This window comes from Ranitomeya variabilis, chromosome 6 (genome assembly GCF_051348905.1).
Source record: "Ranitomeya variabilis isolate aRanVar5 chromosome 6, aRanVar5.hap1, whole genome shotgun sequence".
In the NCBI taxonomy this organism is placed as follows: domain Eukaryota; kingdom Metazoa; phylum Chordata; class Amphibia; order Anura; family Dendrobatidae; genus Ranitomeya; species Ranitomeya variabilis.
The window spans coordinates 274169482-274189133 of NC_135237.1; the positions used below are offsets into that span (position 1 = coordinate 274169482).

The following is a 19652-nucleotide window of genomic DNA, read 5'->3' on the forward strand; positions in this document are numbered from 1 at the left end:
GGCCTGATCTGTGCCTTGCCACAAATCTGTCTCGGAGCTCCTTGGCCAGTTCCTTTGACCTCTTGATCCTCATTTGGTCGGACATGCGCTGTGAGGTCTTATATAGACAGGCGTGTGCCTTTCCAAATCAAGTCCTATCAGTTTAATTAAACACAGCTGGCCTCCAATGAAGGAGTAGAACCATCTCATGCAAGATCACAAGGAAATGGTCAGCATGTGAAAAATACGAGTGTCTGAGCAGAGGGTCTGAATACTTATGACCATGTGATTTCAGTTTTTCTTTATTAAATTTGCAAAAATTTCTACACTTCTGTTTTTTCCAAGTCAAGATGGGGTGCAGAGTGTACATTATTGTGAAAAAATGAACTTTTTTTTTGAATTTACCAAATGGCTGCAATGAAACAGTGAAAAATGTAAAGGGGTTTGAATACTTTCCATACCCACTGTATACTGTAGAGTAAATCACGGTCTCTCATGAAGTTCAGCCTGTGACTGGGCTTCACAGGATTGCCAAAGGCGGCAACCATGGGAAGCTTCATCAGGCCCTGGCTGCCAAGGTAACCCCACAGTATCACACGACAATACTGCAGGGGAATCGTGTGAGCCAATGTGCACGCAAGACGGTGGTCAATTTAAATGCCACTGTCAGATCTAAATGGTTAACAGTAGCGATCGGAGCCTAGTTCTGTTTGCTCCTGTTGGAGACAGAAGGCGACTATGTAACACACAGGGCATGCACAGCAGATGGTGGGAGCTCAGCACCTGAGTCCTCTATACTTGCAGACCACAGCACTGACCTACTATTACACCCCTATGTGCTAAGAGGGTAACCAACGAGTATCTGTGGATAACAGCATATGCGCTAAGGGGTTAATTAATGATCGCCTAGAAACAACAGCTTAGCCTAATGTAGGGTCTTCGGTCACTGGCAGTCTGAAGAGAACTTAGTGAAGTGTGAGGGTCTATGTCCACAACATCTATAGCTAATAATGCCCCAAGAAAACAATCTAATGAATGAACATATGCCCTTCTAAGGAAAAACAACATCCAGCCTTCCCTCTGTTAATGGCTCTTGAAATGCCCAGTGACTAATGGCTGCAGTGTGTGACCGGCTGGCATCCTTCCGTGACACACAGGGCACAGAGAGTTGCCCTTTGTAAGGTTGTGTGCACACACGCGGAGTTTTCTTTCTTTTTTTTTTTATTATGGAAACGAAGCTTTTGAGGAGGTTTTAGAAAGTTTCTGCTCAGTTTCTGCTCTAACAACTGCTAAAAAAACAAACAAAAAACTACAAACCGCCTCTTGGTGTGCTCATACAATATGCGGGATACGGAAGGAAGTTGACTGAAGCAGCCAATTCATTAAAAAAAGGTTAAAATAGAAATATAGATTCCAAGCTGCGCGTATTTCTACATGACATACAATGAAAAGAAAGTAATATAGAAGAAGTGACGGAAAGGGAATAGTGTGACATTTGGGGAACGGAGGCCGGCACTCACTCACTGGCATTATGTGCTCTATAACAACTAGGACAGACCATAACATGCTAATGCATACAGTCATTTTTGCAGTGATATCTTGTTACCAGGGACAACAAGCACATCCACATCACTATTGGCTGTTGTCCTAACAACCAAAGTGAAAGCCAGCCAATAGGAGCGCGAACGTTCACCTTTTCCCCTCTACAGCTTAGTGCCGGCGACACTTTCATATGTAAATGATCAGAACAATGACGAGGAGCCGTATACGCTCCCTACTGTGGGCTCACACACAGTATTCTGATTTTGGGCTAATACCGTGGAGAGAGCTGGAGAAACATTATGGAAGCCAGATGGGCTAATGCTGTGCACCCAATGAACGGGGTCTGAGTATTCCACCATGTGTTGTGCTCCGACTGACTGATGACATGAAACAATGCATGGATGTGCCGGGAAGCTAAAGCGCACTGTTTAACCCTTGCAGTTACGCCAACCTAATTATATGTGCAATGACTGTCCGCCCAATATCATTTCAGCCCTGTGGAGGGAGAACAGACACACGCCACTAATTCCTTTAGCACATACATAAAACTTTTCACGATCAGCAGAGTTTTGGGCCATGATGTTCAGAGCAAACTGTACATTTTAATTTTTAATCTGCCCCAAATGTATTTATTGTTTGGGAAACACCCCACTATCTAGTCTGAGAGTTCATATCAATTACTTGTATCCTGGCATCCGAGGATAGGGAAAAATGATCAGAAACAGGAACGTGCAAAAGGGGCTAAATGTTCATGTCCGGCTTCAGTCTGTGGATTCATTCTGGCCTAAACATTAATCAAAGGAAGGAATTCTCCTCATTACCATCTTATATATGCGTCACGTATGGGTGCCACTATAGTGCTGATTAAAACGCTTCCATTTTGTTTTTGCATTTTAAATTTCACACATTTCTTCCTCCCTCAGCTTTAAATGCAGTCATTGTACATGGCTTATAATCATCCAAAGTATAGGGAAGGATTTGGTACAAAATGAGAAGGTGGGCAAGAAAGTGCTGCCACCCGGTCGTGCAAATCAATGAGTCAGACTGCACTAGGATGACATATGAGTGCAGCCCGATTTACCAGACTGACACAGATGGAGAAATGCTTTCCTCAAACTTCTCATCTGAGAGAATCTGATCACACTGCGTTCACAGTAGGATTTGCATAATTCACCCAATCCTCTCGGATGGGAAAATACACGGTTGTCTGCACCTGCCCTTCTAGGCACCAAGTGACTGCAGACACAATACTCATGTTTCAAATGGAATCAGTCAGGATATAAAGAACCTGCCAGCCACAATTTAAAGGGAAATTAAAAGTGCTATACAGGCAATAGCTCCCTTAACTGAAAACACCTTTTATGCTATAAACTGTACTAAAAATATGTGCATGTTGAGTTTTTCCCACAAAATATGCAGCACTTTACTATCCCAGAAAAATGAAAGATTTCTGAAATATCATGCACATGTTGCTTAATTTTTGTTGCACATTTAAAGCAGTTTCAAATCTGCAGCATGTCAATTCAAAAACAAAACGCATCAAAAAAGCATATATTTTTTAACCCCTTCACGACCTTGCCCTTTTCTGTTTTTGCGTTCTCGTTTTTCGCTCCCCTCCTTCCCAGAGCCATAACTTTTTTTATTTTTCCGTCAATATGGCCATGTGAGGGCTTGTTTTTTGCGGGACAAGTAGCACTTTTCAACGACATCATTGGTTTTAGCATGTTGTGTACTAGAAAGCGGGAAAAAAAATCCAAGTGCAGTGAAATTGCACAAAAAAGTGCAATCCCACACACTTGTTTTTTGTTTGGCTTTTTTGCTAGGTTCACTAAATGCTAAAACTAACCTGCCATTATGATTCTCCAGGTCATTACGAGTTCATAGACACCAAACATGTCTAGGTTACGTTTTATCTAAGTAGTAAAAAAAAATTCAAAACTTTGCTAAAAAAATAAATAAAAAAAATGTGCCATTTTCCGTTACCTGTAGCGTCTCCATTTTTCGTGATCTGGGGTCGGGTGAGGGCTCATTTTTTGCGTGCCGAGCTGGCGTTTTTAAAGATACCACTTTGGTGCAGATACGTTCTTTTGATCGCCCGTTATTACATTTAAATGCAATGTCGCAGCGACCAAAAAAAACGTAATTCTGGCGTTTCAAATTTTTTTCTCGCTACGCCGTTTAGCGATCAGGTTAATCCTTTTTTTTTCATTGATAGATCGGGCGATTCTGAACGCGACGATACCAAATATGTGTAGGTTTGATTTTTTTTATTGTTTTACTTTGAATGGGGCGAAAGGGGGGTGATTTAAACTTCTATTTTTTTTTTATATTTTTTTCATATTTTTGAAAACTTTTTTTTTTTTTTTTTAACTTTTGCCATGCTTCAATAGTCTTAATGGGAGGCTAGAAGCTGGCACAACTCGATCGCCTCCGCTACATAGCAGCGATCATCAGATCGCTGCTATGTAGCTGAATTGCAGGCTTGCTATGAGCGCCGACCACAGGGTGGCGCTCACAGCAGGCCGGCATCAGTAACCATAGAGGTCTTAAGGACCTCTATGGTTACCATCATCCTGACGCATCGCCAACCCCCGATCATGTGACGGGGGTCGGCGATGCAATCATTTCTGGCCGCGTGGCCGAAAGCGCCGCTGTCAGCGGCATTTAACTGGTTAATAATAGCGGCGGGTGAATCGCGATTTCACCCGCCGCTATTGCGGGCACATGTCAGCTGTTCAAAACAGCTGAGATGTCCCGGCTTTGAGGTAGGCTCAGCGCCGGAGCCCACATCAAAGCAGAAGACCCAACCTCCGCATTAATAGTACGGCGGAGGTCGGGAAAGGGTTAAGCAGCATTTTTCCTGCTAAGAGAAATTTTTGATGCATAAATGTCTGCAAATCCTTAAACTGCACATACCCTAAAAAAATAACTCCAGTGGAAAGCAATCAGATAAAAAGCATCTTTCATCAAATTTTTCCTCTTGAACTTGACATGATTTGATAATGGTTGCAGAGCAGAATAATTTAGGTTTCTAGTTTCGCCTATTGTTGCAAAGTACTTGGCACCTAATGAGCCAACACCCACCTGGCCTTAAAAGTTATCAGTTTTCACTGGGGGCGTGCACTTCTTCCACCTGTATGATAATGACCAATGAAGCAGGAGAAAGAAGGACACGCCCCCTCAGTGACTGAGATGCATGCACACTTGTGCCTGCTCAACCGAAACAACTTGTAATAATCCTGCAGTGAGAGCGTATAAGGCTAGGTTCCCATTGCGTTAGTGGCATCCGTTTAACAGATCAGTTAAACGGATGCGCTAACGCTGATGCCCAAATTCCCTTTTTTTCTACGATTGGGCCAACGCATAGTAGCATTGCGTTGGCATGCATTAGTAATAGGTCTACGCACAGCGAACGCGTCCGTTCGCTGTGCGTTAGACCTAATGTACACGAAAGCGCGGTAGACCGCGTTCGAGGGTGCATCACAAAATAGCGCATCATCGCTGAGGCATGCCGATTTTGACATGCATCAGGATGCGTTACTTATGGATGGCAATGGGTGCATTAACAGATCTGTTACATTGCATTAATGCCGCTTAGTAACGGATCCGTTAAAAGGATGGCACTAACGCGATGTGAACCTAGCCTTAGGCTGTCATTACTTCTCACACAGGAGCAGTCTGTTCTGGGCTATTTCGGAGCAGTCTGTTCTGGGCTATTTCTGTTTGAGATGTGATGCTCCCTGCTCTGATCTCACTGCAGACTAAGAACAAATAGAGCACAGCAGACAAGCGTTATTTACTGACATACTTGGAAAGGGTGTTGGAGAGGGCCCGTACAGGAGAGGTGACCATGCTATGAGAGGAGAGCTGAAGAGTTTGTAATGAGACACAGCTAAACCTAGCTGTGCTGGCCCTCCCCCCACACTGACTCATGCAGGAGGTTAGGTCTCTACTAGAGAGGAGCGAATTTTGTCCCCAAATCTGATTTTGACATATTTGTGCCATATTCAAACACTATTCATGAGGAATGTTTGTCTTATGGTCGGTAATTTCTACCCTCATTGACTAATGACATTCGGCTGTGTTTGACGAATATTGCAAAAAGAAAATTCGATTCCGATCGTATTCGGAACTGAATCCGAACAAATTCGCTCATCTGTAGTCTCTACCATTACCTCACACACACACTGAGAAACCTGTTCTAACCCATGGTGAGGGTGTGTTCTTTTTCTACTGTGTAGCTGCTGGCTTGTGATTGGTCAGAATCATTCAGAGGGAAGTAATACATGTCCTCAGTGAAAACTCATAACTTTTGTTAAGTCCAAGTGGGAACTAACTTATTAGGTGCCAAATACTTTGATTGCCAAAATCTCTGCAATTAGCAAAACTTTATATTCTGCTCTGCCCACACTATATGATTGTGTGTCCAGTTCAACATGAATGGTCCTCTAATACAATGCAAGTACAACATCCATCCGGAAATGATGGCTCAGCCGGCATAGAGATTTCCATTTTTGTTCTGTCTTTATAAACAACATTATTGGAAATGTATGACTAAAGGCATAGAAAGAAACCAATCTGGGGATACAGAAAAGCTGCATGCTCACATAATGCATGTATTACTTTCCTATTATGTGATGGAAAATCAATTATGAAGTAATTACAAGGTTTGTCAGGTAGTTCTGGCAAGTGGAAAACTGGGGCAAAAGGCTACATTTTAATCTTACTGGAAAAAAAAAAATCAGGTTTCAAGCTCATAAATATGGCATTGTTGGAATATCCAATGCAAGGTAATTCAGAAGATAATCTATAATTTTATTGTGACAGTTTATTTTGGACCAGAAATCGATGTTTTGCGCAGGTATCCCAGCAGTGTTTAATGAATGTGTATTATACCGATGACTACTTGGTGTGACTGATGATTTCACTACTTAGTGGCCACATAAGTCCACAAAACCCTTCCAATATGCTCACTAGTCTTGCACATCAAAGTAATCTATTACAGGTTCTTCTCGCATGGTCTTCTGTGGGCCACTGCTTCCACCATTCCTGAAATAAAGATTAGCAAGCACAATGGTCAAGTCACATCCCACTGTAAGCAACACAGATCTATTTCTAACACATCATTTGCTACAGTCATTCTGCACAAAAGTTTATGTGAAGTGTAGTTTTTTTTCCTTCTGGTTTTAAAGAACTTTAAAATAATTAGGGGTAAATAACCAACACTGTCTCACCTGTCACCTGGATGTCTGTAGTGGGCAATGGGAGGAGGGGGTCTTGCCTGGATTTCTCTTTCAATTACAGACATAAGGGAAACACTTGGGCACATGGATTTGCCTCTGCAAAACATCGATGCATACATAGTCAAGAATGACAGGCTACACATCAATATCTGGCTGTGAAAGAACAGACTTTCCTTAAATGAGTTATGCTTTATTTTCAAACATTTTTAAAAATGTTTAAAAAAAAAAAACAAAACAAACAAAAAAAAAAAAAAACAACCCCAACAAATAACTGTCCTCTCTCCTGCAGGTCTAGTGCTGAAGCTTATTTTAAGCGACCTGCCTGTGGCTTTACAGTCAGTGGTCACCACTCCGTCATGGAAGCCATGATGCCAATAGTACCACACATGACCGACGAGCCACATTCTGGCCCTTGTAAAGATCAGGAGATCCGCTTCTGTGCTAGATCTGCAGGAGAAAGGATGAGTAATGTTTCCTTTTTTTTTTATTTCTAACTTTTGAAGCATTTTTAAACATTTTTATAAAGTTTGGTATGTCTATGCTTGCACATGTTCACATTTGATAGTGATTGTTTTACTTGTTTAGAAATGTTAGTGAGCATCAATATGAGCATACATACAAATGAATGAGAGGTTGGCAAACAGCAAATTTACTATGTGTTGTAAATTCTGCATACACAACACTCCTTTTATAAAGGGTCTAGGAAAAACGTGATGACCGACAGTCATAATATATATTCAATTTATTATACAGTAGATCACAAAAGTGAGTACACCCCTCACATTTTTGTAAATATTTTCTTATATCTTTTAATGGGACAACACTGAAGATATGATATTGACACAGTGTAAAGCAATCAGTGTACAGCTTGTATAACAGTACACCCCTAAGTGAAAATGGCAACATTGTGCCTAATTAGCCATTTTCCCTCCCCAGTGTCATGTGACTCATTAGTGCTATGTCTCAGGTGTGAATGGGGAGCAGGCGCCTACAATTTGGTGTTATCCCTCTCACACTCTCTCTTACTGGTCACTGGAAGTTCAACATGGCACCTCATGGCAAAGAACACTGAGGATCGGAAAAAAAAAAAAAAAAAGAATTGTTGCTCTACATAATGATGGCCCAGATATAAGAAGATTGCCAACACACTGTAACTGAAATGCAGCACGGTGGCCAAGACCATACAGCGGTTTAACAAGACAGGTTCCACATGGACTTGGCCTCGGCATAGTCAACCAAAGGAGTTGAGTGCACCTCCTCAACGTCATATCCGGAGGTTGTCTGTTCAAAATAGACTTAGGAGTGCTGCCAGCATTGCTGCAAAGGTTAAAGGGGTTGGGGGTGTGTGGGTGTCAACCTGTAAGTGCTCAGACCATACACCGCACACTGCCTCAAATTGGCCTGCATGGCTGTAATCCGAGATGGAAGCCCTTCTAAAAGATGATGCACAAGAAAGCCCACAAACACTTTGCTGAAGAAAAGCGGGCTAAGGACATGGATTACTGGAACCATGTCCTGTGGTCTGATGAGATCAAGATGAACTTATTTTGTTCAGATGGTGTCAAGTATGTGTGGTGGCAACCTGGTAAGGAGTACAAAGACAAGTGTGTCTCGCCTACAGTCAAGCATGATGGAGGGAGTGTCATGGTTTGAGGCTGCATGAGTGCTGGTGGCTGTGGGGAGCAGCAGTTCATTGAGGGAACCATGAATACCAACATGTACTGTGAATGCCAACATGTACTGTGACATACTGAAGCAGAGCATGATCCCCTCCCTATGAAAACTGGGTTGCAGGGCAGCATTTCAAAATGATAACAACCCCAAACAGACCTCCAAGGGCTGCGAAGTCGGAGAGTCCGAGTCCATTTTGGTGAAGTCCGAGTCGGTATAAAATTGAGACGCACAGACTCCTAAAATATATAATAAATTGTACAGTAGTACAATGCAGTATGTGCTGTAAAGTTTTTCATAAGAATTTGGAGAAGTTATGAAATGTCCTATAAATGTCTGTTCTGTTCCTGATCTAAGGCTCTGGGCTTTTAGATGAGCTGAATCTGTGCTGCACTTTATGTACACGCCGAGTAGTCAGAAGTCAGAGAAATTGAGGAGTCAGGAGATTTGGCTTACCAACTCCACAGCACAGTCCAAGACGACCACTGCCTTGCTAAAGAAACTGAGGGTAAAGGTGCTGGACTGGCAAAGCATGTCTTCAGACCTAAACCCTATTGAGCATCAGTAGACAGGATTGCCTCCAGGTTTTTAACACATACTATGTCCAGATATGGCAGAGAAATATAGATATAGTAAAATTACCAAATGTTTCACTTCTTACATTATATGGGCGATATCTATTGTAAATTATACAATAGCTCACAAACTGGTGAATCCTCTCAGCGCATGCCCTGGTGGTATTCAAAAGTTTTCATTTTAGACCGGACAGTATAGTCTTCCACACAGAGAACAATGGTCCCCGCCTAATGCTCCAGAGAGAACAATGGTCCCCGCCTAATGCTCCAGAGAGAACAATGGTCCCCGCCTAATGCTCCAGAGAGAACAATGGTCCCCGCCTAATGCTCCAGAGAGAACAATGGTCCCTGCCTAATGCTCCATAGAGAACAATGGTCCCCGCCTAATGCTCCATAGAGAACAATGGTTCCCGCCTAATGCTCCATAGAGAACAATGGTCCCCGCCTAATGCTCCATAGAGAATAATGGTCCCCACTTAATGCTCCATAGAGAATAATGGGCCCCACATAATGCTCCATACAGTATAATTGGCCCCATATATTGCTCCATACAGAATGGGCCCCATATAATGCTCCGTACAGTATGGACCCCATATATTGCTCCAATACAGTATGGGCTCCATATAATACTGCATAAAGAATGGGCCCCATATATTGCTTTATACATGAAAACAAACATACTTCTCCACTCTGGCCGCAGGTCCGGACTGCTCAGAATCGCAGTCTTCTGGTTCTCTGCATTGTGACTGCTCAGAGCAGAGGGTGCACAGTAGGTACATAATCACGCACTCTGCCCTGAGAGTCAGAAAACCCGGAAGACACCGAAGCTGCGGAGGAACAGGGAAAGGCAAGTATTGCAAGTGCCGGGGCCCTGAGCAAACGGGGGGAACCACTCGCAGGCACTGGAACCAGGCTCCCCCGACTCATGTGCCCCATAACGTGCCGGTACACCAGATGGCAAGTGGGCCCTCCCCACTTGCTCAGGGCCCCGACACTTGCCTGGGTGTGCTGGGCCTGTCTGTGGAGCATCCTAAAATGGAAAGTGGAGGAGAACAAGGTCTCTAACATCCACCAGCTCTGGGATGCTGTCATGGAGTAGTGGAATAGGATCCCGGTGACACCCTGTGAACCTCTAGTGAACTCCATGCCCAAGAGTTAAAGCAGTGCTTGAAAATAATGGTGGCCATACAAAATATTGACATTTTGGGCACAATTTGGCCACTAAGGGGTGTAGTCACTTTTCTTGCCAGTGGTTTAGAAATTAGTGGCTATGTGTTGAGCTATTTAAAGGGCACACCAAACAAACTGTACACGGACTACTTTATATTGTATCAAAGTGTCATATAGCCAGTGTCATTCCATGAAAATATATAATGAAAAGTGAATGAACATAAGAAATTAAATCAAATCAATATTTGGTGTGGCCACCCTTTGCCTTCAGAGTAGCATCAGACCATTAATTGTTCTAGGTACATTTGCAAAGTTTTTTTGAAGGTACTGAGCAACTAGGTTGTTCCAAACATCTTGGAGAACTAACCTTACTAACTAGATCTTCTGTGAATGTATGCTTGCACAAATCCTTCCATCTCTTCATGTGAACCCAGAAACACTCCATGTTGAGATCAGGTCATGTTGGGTCAGATCAACACTCCAGGATTCCTTGTTCTTTTTTAGGCTTAGCATAGTTCTGACATTTGCTCTGTGTTTGGAGTCATGTCCTGCTGCAGAAAAATGTGGATACTTTGTAATAGAAAACAGAAATTTGCAGCCTTTACCAAAGAGTTAAAGCATAACAAACTTTGGAATAAAGGCATAAAGACAAACAAAAAAAAGAGTGAGGAGAGGGGTAGTGGAATCCGAAACAGAAAACAGCAGTTTTACACCTAGCACATGCTTCATTCTGTACCAGGAAGAAGCGCTTACTAGGTGCGAAACGTTTGGGTCAAGAAGAAGCATGTGCTAGGCATGAAACCGCTGTTGTCTGTATGGAATTCTACTACCCCTCTCGTCTCCACTCTGTCTTTAGGACTGTGGAATAAAGTTTGATACAATTTCACACTTTGGTGAGAGATGCAAATTTCTTTCTTCTATTTACAAAGTATTTATGGACTATAATCACCTTTTTCAATATCCAAGCACTATTGCAGTGTATGAAAAATCTTGTCAATGTTGGGGTGCCGGTGTCATTTGTTAAATATTGGACAGAATAAATTTAGAGCCGATCAGCCGGCTCCATGATGGTGGTGCAAAATAGATAAGCATTTGTCTGTATTTCTCACAACTGAACTCCATTCATCTTTCTCTACTCCATTTACTGAAAGGCAACCCCAAGCTTGCACAGAACCTACACCAGGATTCTCTGCTGCTTGCACACACTCATTACTGTACTGCTCTCCATTCTTTGGCGAAGAAACAGACTTATGTATCAGGAAAATATTTCGCAGCATGACTCATGAGAAGAGATGAGTGAATATTGATAGCTCCCTCTTTATTCGGCAAGCTATAGCACTTACCGAATAGCTGCAGCGGAGGAGCGCTCCCGATAATCAGGTGTCCGGCGCTGCAGCTGCATGTGTCCACGGCTGTGTGACAGTCACAACACACCGGCTCTCCATGCAAGAGTTGTGAGTGTCACACAGCGGTGAACACATGCAGCTGCAGCGCCGGACACCTGATTATCGGGAGCGCTCCTCCGCTGCAGCTATTCGGTAAGTGCTATAGCTTGCCGAATAAGGAGGGAGCCATCAATATTCACTCATCTCTTCTCATGAGTCTTTGCAAAAGTCCCTGGCAGGGGGAGGTGGAGCTGCTGGGTCAGAAGTTTAAGAGGGGAATGTTTTTGGTAGGAAACAGACAGTTTCTGCATAGAGCAGAGAAAAGACAAGAATTTACTGGGTAGAAAAGCAAAATGAGCAATTGTAAGTAAGGTACACAGTGCCAAATATGATGACTGCAATATATTAAGAGGATAACTGTGATGCGAGTGCTTCTTTAAACAGCACATCTTAAAACCCCAGTCCACTGTGAAATCTTTTCCTTGGAGTGACCTTGTTGATGCAGTATACAATTCCTTGAGGTGTTGCTAATGCTCAGTTTTGCTATAGTGCATGACCTGTGACATAAATGTGTCTTCACCAACTTCACCTTTGTAGCAGAGTTTGGTAGCTTCGCACCCAGTTTTTAGCCTCCTACACTGCTGTTTCCGTTACAGTTAATGATCATAGGTTGAACCAGTCTCACCTGTTTCATATAATTGATTACTCTTACAAAATCCCAGAATTTCTGGAAGTGTACCTAGAATATTTTGAAGTAATAGGGTGGTCACACCAAATATTAATGCAATTTACATTTTTCTTTTGTTCACTTTGCATTTTGTTAATTGATAAAAACAAAACAATTAACACTTTTTTCTCAGCATTATTTGCAGAAAATGTTGCCACACCTGCCTAAATAACTTTTGCACAGTATTGCATGCATTAGTACTAATCATTTAAAAAATTTAACAAGATGAAAATGTGCGCTCACTTGATGGCAGTGATAACAACATTCCGTTTGGGCTCGTTGTCGTAGCTCACACTCTCTACGCAGTACACTTCAGCAAGGTCATGAATAACTTTTCGATGGTCTCGATTCATTGGCGGGAAGCAATGACTTTTTTTTGTTTGCTTTCCCTGAAAAAACCATTACAAAATAGAAGTGAGTACACAAGCTGCACACACGCTTTAGCAGCTTACTGAACACAACAATACAAAGACAGCATAGTGTTACTTTATTACTGCATGTATAAAAATGCCCTGTAAATCTGTAAGCAACATGGCCAGAATTTTTGAAATCACAAGTGATTCTTGGAACACCTCCACCATAAAGGATTCAGCCTTCACAAGAGACCACCAAAAATATATCGATAGGTGCCTAGCCCCTTAGTAACGAGCCAATTTTGACCTTAATGACCAGGCCAAAATTTTACAATTCTGACCAGTGTCACTTTATGAGGCAGTAACTCTGCAATGCTTCAATGGATCCCGGTGATTCTGAGATTGTTTTTTCATTTGCTGACCCCAAAGGTGCCAGAAAACCCCCAAAGTGACCCCCATTGTAGAAACAGCATATCTCATTGAATTCATCTACAGTGACCATTTTGTAATATCCACGTAAGGCTTATTCTTTCTGGAGAATTGCAAATTTGCCAGTCTAGTACCCATGCATTGGTATAACCATACAGTGTAGAGCTCCCATACATTGTCCCAGCTTGTGCTTCTGGTGATATGGACCCGTAAATTAAGAGCCGTCTCTCCATTACAATAATGGAAAACATGTGTACTGTGGTTTAGGCACAGAGGGGCTCAGGAGGAGGGGGTATTTGGGAGTGCAGAATTCACTGGATTTTGTTTAAAGGGGTGGGAGCCATGTCACTTTTCCAGTGTCTTTGTTCTACCAGTAACGTAAGAAGCCTCTATAGTTGCAGTGACAGATGGCGGACATGAGTGGGGGCTGTTTTTTTGCGGGATAAATTAGGTTTTTTTTTATTGGTATCATTTTGGGGTACATAACATTTTTTGATCACTTTCAGTATAAGGCTGGGATAACATTCTTGTGTTCTACACTGAGCACTTACGTCTGAGTTTCTGTATAAATCCCACAAAAATGCGATTCAGATTAAACCCCCAACAACCGCCCACCATGAGGCAGATGGAGACACTTTGGAGTCCGTTTGGCATCTGCTCCAGTGACCTCCATTGTTTTAGGAGTGCACAGATCTGTGGTCGTCCACACTTGTGCGCTAAAAAGACACCTAAACTGATGGGACACCACTCGAACACAGACCAGTCCAAAGTGACTCCATCTGCCTCATAGGTGAGGGATTCCGTCTGGGGTTTTTGGGAATTTACACAGAAACCCGACGTAAGCACTCAGCGGAGAGCGCAGGATAAATTTGAGCAGAGCCTTATTCCGATTTTTGGGAGGTAGAATGAACAGACAGCAATACAAGAATAGTTCTTTTTATTTTTGCACGGTTCGCCATGCGGTTTAAAGGGAATCGGTCACCCCAAAAATCGTATATGAGCTAAGGCCACCAGCATCAGGGGTTTATCTACAGCATTCTGTAATGCTGTAAATAAGCCCCCGATGTAACCTGAAAGGTAAGAAAAATAGGTTATATTATACTCACCCAGGGGCGGTCCCGGTCAGTTTCGGGTCTGATGGGCGTCAAAGTCCGGGTCCGACGCCTCCTAGCTTCATGGGATAACGTCCTCTTCTGGTCTTCCTGCCGCGGCTCCGGCGCAGGCGTACTTTTTCTGCCCTGTTGAGGGCAGAGCACAGTACTGCAGTGCACAGGTGCTGGGCGTCTCTGACCTTTCCCGGCGCCTGCGCACTGCACTACTTTGCTCTGCCCTCACTCAACAGGGCAGACAAAGTACGCCTGCGCCGGAGCCATGGCAGGAAGCAAAGAAGAGGACGTCATCGCATGAAGATGGGAGGCGCCGGACCCGGACCGCAACGCCCATCGGATTGGACCACACCGGGCCCGCATTTGGGTGAGTATAACCTGTTTTTCTTACCTTTCAGGTTACATCGGGGGCTTAACTACAGCATTACAGAAAGCTGTAGCTAAGTCCCTGATGCCGGTGGCCTTAGCTCATATACGATTTTTGGGGTGACAGATTCCCTTTAAGTGATAAGGCGGTATGAGACTGTCGGTGACTCACTGCCTGCCTGTGTGTGAGCCAGCTTATAGCTGGATCTTACAGGCTACCGTGCCCTGGGGTCAGCACATAACCTAAGGATACCATGGTAACCATTGTGCCCTGCGATTCTCATCGCGGGGGTCCGATGGTTACTAAGGGGGTCACAAAACCCTTTTGTAACAACTTAAATTCCGCTATCACGATTGACAACGGTATTTAAGGGGTTAATCAACTCTGATCGGTCGCAAAAATGGCGGTCAGGGCCGATACAGCATGGTGTCAGCTGTAATTTACAACCGACACCAGCAGGAATTGCCACCGCTCAGCGGCGCTATTCCCAATTTGAGGAAATAAGTACCCTTAACGACTGTAAGTACCCTTAACGACTGCCGTTTTAATGCGCAACGGCGGTCATTAAGGGGCTAGAACTCTAGAATGTTTTTCTTTTTTAACCAACTACTAAAGTAATAAATAGTGATGAGTGAGTATACACGTTGCTCGGGTGACCTCCGCGTAATTTTAACTGCTTGGAGATTTAGTTTTTGTTGATGCAGCTGCATGATTTAAGGCTGCCAGGCAGCCTGAGTACATGTGGGGGTTGCCTGGTTGCTAAGGAATCCCCACATGTAATCAAGCTGTCTATCAGCTGTAAATCATTCAGCTGAGGCAACGAAAACAATCTCCGAGCAGTTACAAATACTCGGAGGTCACCCAAGCGTGCTCAGGAATACACGATCAACAAGTACACTCGCTCATCACTATTCATAAACAAGTAAAAGTCAAGAGAATCGCAATGTAAATTGATAAAATAAAACATGGTGCGAAAAACAAAACAGACAACAAAAAGGAACAGGTAATGGTGGTAAAGTGCAGGTGGTAAAGTGTACGAGTTAATAAATTGCAGTAAACACTATGAAGGTCCAGAACAAGACTACTATATGAATAGCTGCTTTACACTATATGAAAATTGGTACATATTCCATGCGTCCTTCTAAGTTGCAGGTAATATGAATTGAACATATATGGAATTGCTTATGTAAAGGCTTGCTGAATGTAAAAACCAGCCTACCTTATTGACTGCATCCACTAGCGCTTTCACTTCCTTCTCAATTTCAGAGACAAACTTTAAGTCTTTTCTGCAGTTCAAGCGGAAAAAAAACATGAATATGCAGCATCATTCAATGGCTACTTACAATTTTTCTCAATTATTGACAGTTTTATTTAGGTCATATAATAGTAGTTTTTGTAACACAGGGTCACTCACCATGACAAATCCACAGACTGGCTACTTTAACATACTTGTCAAAATCACAGTGGTTCCTGAATACCTTTAGCATGTCTCATTTAAACAGGAAAATCCATAAAACAAACCCAAAACACTATCCCAGCAATGTGACCCTCCCACCTTGCTGTCCTCCAAGACAACTGGATGCTGCAGAAGCGTCCCTGCTGGCCCATGTGGATTTAAGCCCTGCCTCTACGCCAACATGGTAGGAGTGTAACCAGCCAGCGATGGAGCTGCTAAGCTGGAGACTATCCACATTGTTCTCAGCAGGATTTCTATAAGGGTGACTATCGGGAACATGGAGAAAATGCTGCAGATTAAAAACACCACATCATATGATGTGCCATCTGGATGCTGATCACCGAGATGAGTAGCGGGTATAGAGGTGTGGCCCCAGGCTGAGACATTAGCGGCTAGAGAGGAGTGGCCCCAGGCTGGGACATTAGCGGCTAGAGAGGAGTGGCCCCAGGCTGCGACATTAGCGGCTAGAGAGGAGTAGCCCCAGGCTGCGACATTAGCGGCTAGAGAGGAGTGGCCCCAGGCTGGGACATTAGCGGCTAGAGAGGAGTGGCCCCAGGCTGGGACATTAGCGGCTAGAGAGGAGTGGCCCCAGGCTGGGACATGAGTATAGCATTTTATAGCTAATTAATGCAAGTTCAAAGTTACTTCTAAAGAAGAGGAAACCACCTTTAAATATATGAATATTTGTAACATGCTGTAATAAATGACACTTTTTTTACAGACTGTTCTGTGCAAGTCTTTAAATACTGCTGCTTTATAATGCTAATTAATGTGAAGTCAACGAGTGCCATGTGAAAGAAGCACAAACCTTGCATCATCTTTCAAGCTGTCACTGAACTTGAATCCAGAACGAGTATTAAAAGGATCTGAGTTCTCAGTAATGTTCAAAGCCTCTGCCAGACGTCTGTGAAGGATTTATAAAATTAGCAAACAAGAAAATCTGGTCATATTAACCTACAATTTGCCTCATCCTTTGTCACCCGTCCCTGCTCCAGAACCAACACTTCTCAAATGTCTGCCCCTGCCATATTCTTCCGTCAGTGTCCAGTTTATAACTCTCCCAACCCCAAGGATTATTCCCACATGCAGGTAAACCTAGGAATATTTACCAGCACCGTGTGCCTCATCTCGTTGTCTGTATCGCTGCTGCGTCGCTTAGTGTGACGGTACCTTTAGAACATGTTAAGCCCACATAAAGCTCTTTCCTCAGAGATGTGGACCATGTGCCGACTTACCGGTTTCTTTCCAAAGCCAAGCATTCTTCATCACACTGCAGTCTGTAATCAGAGCCAAACAAAGGCACGTCAGTGGGGAGCTAGCCGCAGGAAGGAGAGTGCTCATTCACAAGCCCGGTAGCCAGCCTCTCTCTACACTGCTCATTGTATGCAGCTCGCCTACTTGTTCTGACCTTTCACAATTAGCCTAAACCCGTGCTTGCAGAATACCTTCTAGCGGTTCGCTGTGACAATCACATAAAATTGCTACGTTAGGAGTTGAAAGTAAAATTAAAGTGGCAGTCACCCACGCGCATTGTTTTTGCAGAAAGCATAGGCAAATATGGCATGGGAACTAGAACCTATCTGTGCTGACCCATTTGTGTAATGAGGAGGCTTGTAGCACTTACAAGGATAATCGCTCTTAACAAGCATCGCATAAGCAGCACAACAAATGCTTGTCAAGACGTATTCTACAGGGCAAAACCTCGAAGTCACACAGCCTCGGTTAATAAGACTCCTTCGTACAAAGCTGTGTGGCTACCACCTAATGCTTTGCAGTAAAAAACAATTAGGAGTGACTATGACGCTGCTTACCAGCCATTTCCTAGTAATACAGTGCAAAAGAGTACAATAAAGCAGGGTATAATAAAAAGAGCAACAAAGTACAGAAAGGACTACTGTGGACTATAAAAGGACTAACTGTTAAGGTGCATTTACACTAAAAGAGGATCATGAATGAGTGTTTCCCTCTAATCTTTCCATGTATAAAGGCTGCCGCTCACTGGGTGATCGGATCTGTTGCACTGTGCAAACGATCATTGTTCTCAGTGGTGCATCATCTTGTTTAACAGGTCTACACTGCTGAAAACAATGCGAGGTTAGCCATGTATTACAGATTGCTCAGTGCGCATTGTATACTGCGGTCTACCTGTGTTTACAGGCTAGTAAATGGGTGCCAAGTGGTTAATGTTTACTGAACTGTGTTTTTTCTCTCCTCCTTTTGGGGTCCGTTTACCCCGACCAACCTGTGGCACTAAACACCTTGATACCACCCAGATAATACCTGACAGAAAGGCAAAAATGCCAAATGAACTGTGGCTACAGTGATTACCCGCTTCCATAAAATGGCCAAATGCACAGTCTGTTTGTAGGGCAACTGGAAACTAATCCCACACATTTAGATGGCAAATGAACATGTGTTACGCAACTGCTCGAAAGAAACAAAACAGTCAAAGGCTTATGCCTTACTTACTGAACAAATGCCAGCTACCAAACCTAAAAAGGGAATCTACAGGTCATGTCCAGAAACACTATTTACCTGCAGATATACAGGGAATCTGCAGATAGCGTTGAGATCGTGTTTGGCTTATGTATTGGAGCAGAAGCTACAGCGAAAAAAAATGAACTTATATCTTCCCTGCAGCCGCTCTCTGCCAGTCCTTTTGTAACTGCAGAGAATGGTTAGTCACCACTTACTACACAATGAGAGCGTCTAATCACACCGGCACTTTGATTGACAGCACACTCTGCAGCATATGTGAAAGGCATGCTGTCAAGAGTGATGGTAAGTGATTACAGCTGCTATAACTGTGTAGTGAGCAGTGACTGCTCCCTGCAGTGCCATGAGGACTGGAAGCGAGCAGCAACAGGAATGATACAAGTTTATTTTCTCATTATAGCCACGCTTCCAATATGGCAGGCAAATTCCCTTTAAGCAATAGCACTGGCATATGTCATGTAAAAAAAAAAATCTTTATAGGCTCCGAAGGTTTGTGAGAGCCACAATGATGTGAGAGCAGAGACTGAGCTTCTACCTTCTCCTCACCCCCCACTAAAAGTCTAGGACTAGACGGTAAACAGCGGATAAAAGACATAATACCGTGTAATTGTAGAGGAGAATTCCATTCTCATGCTCTCAGCCCACTAAAGTCCATTGGTTTACCTGGTCTGCTTTATTTCTTTTTTGGTGACGAGTTTTCCAATATCCACTGAATCACCTAGTTGCATTTCTGTCAGCTTCGTGGCCATAGATATAGCAGATATTCTAGAAACAGCAGTGCAAAATATTGGCATTATTAAAGGGAAGCGGCAGCTAATACATGCTGCATGTATCAGACACTGGCTGTGTGGCTTCAGGACAGAGCTGTCAGTCACTGGAGGCAGGAGGGTAGAAGTCACTGGGGACTCGCCTGTCTGACTATTCAACTAGGTCTCTCTCAGCATTTTAGAGTTAAACATACATGGATGAAGTCATGCACCCAATGGCTGATACATGCTGTCAATCCAAGGGCAGCAATTCATTGTGAAAGTGTCCAAGGTTCAGCAGGAACACTCTGCCCCACATAAACGGGCAACTAGACAATCCCTACAGCTACAGGCTGCTGCAGAAAATAAAGTGCATACCTACCTCTCGGACCGGCACTCCACCACAC

The 19652-nt window shown here is 43.4% G+C and overlaps 1 protein-coding gene across 1 annotated transcript in view; it reads right to left on the reverse strand.

Annotated features, from left to right (window-relative positions):
* Nucleotides 1–6315: 6315 nt before the first annotated feature.
* The window catches only part of NFX1 (nuclear transcription factor, X-box binding 1), a 102882-nt gene continuing 89545 nt past the window's right edge, over nt 6316–19652 (reverse strand). The window contains exons 18-24 of the mRNA XM_077269679.1: nt 19163–19264; nt 17239–17280; nt 16812–16907; nt 15767–15833; nt 12536–12681; nt 6756–6860; nt 6316–6570 (exon numbers count right to left, since the gene is read on the reverse strand). Of these exons, the coding sequence (XP_077125794.1) occupies nt 6495–6570; nt 6756–6860; nt 12536–12681; nt 15767–15833; nt 16812–16907; nt 17239–17280; nt 19163–19264 (634 nt within the window). The 3' untranslated portion in view covers nt 6316–6494. The remainder of the gene's footprint in view (nt 6571–6755; nt 6861–12535; nt 12682–15766; nt 15834–16811; nt 16908–17238; nt 17281–19162; nt 19265–19652) is intronic.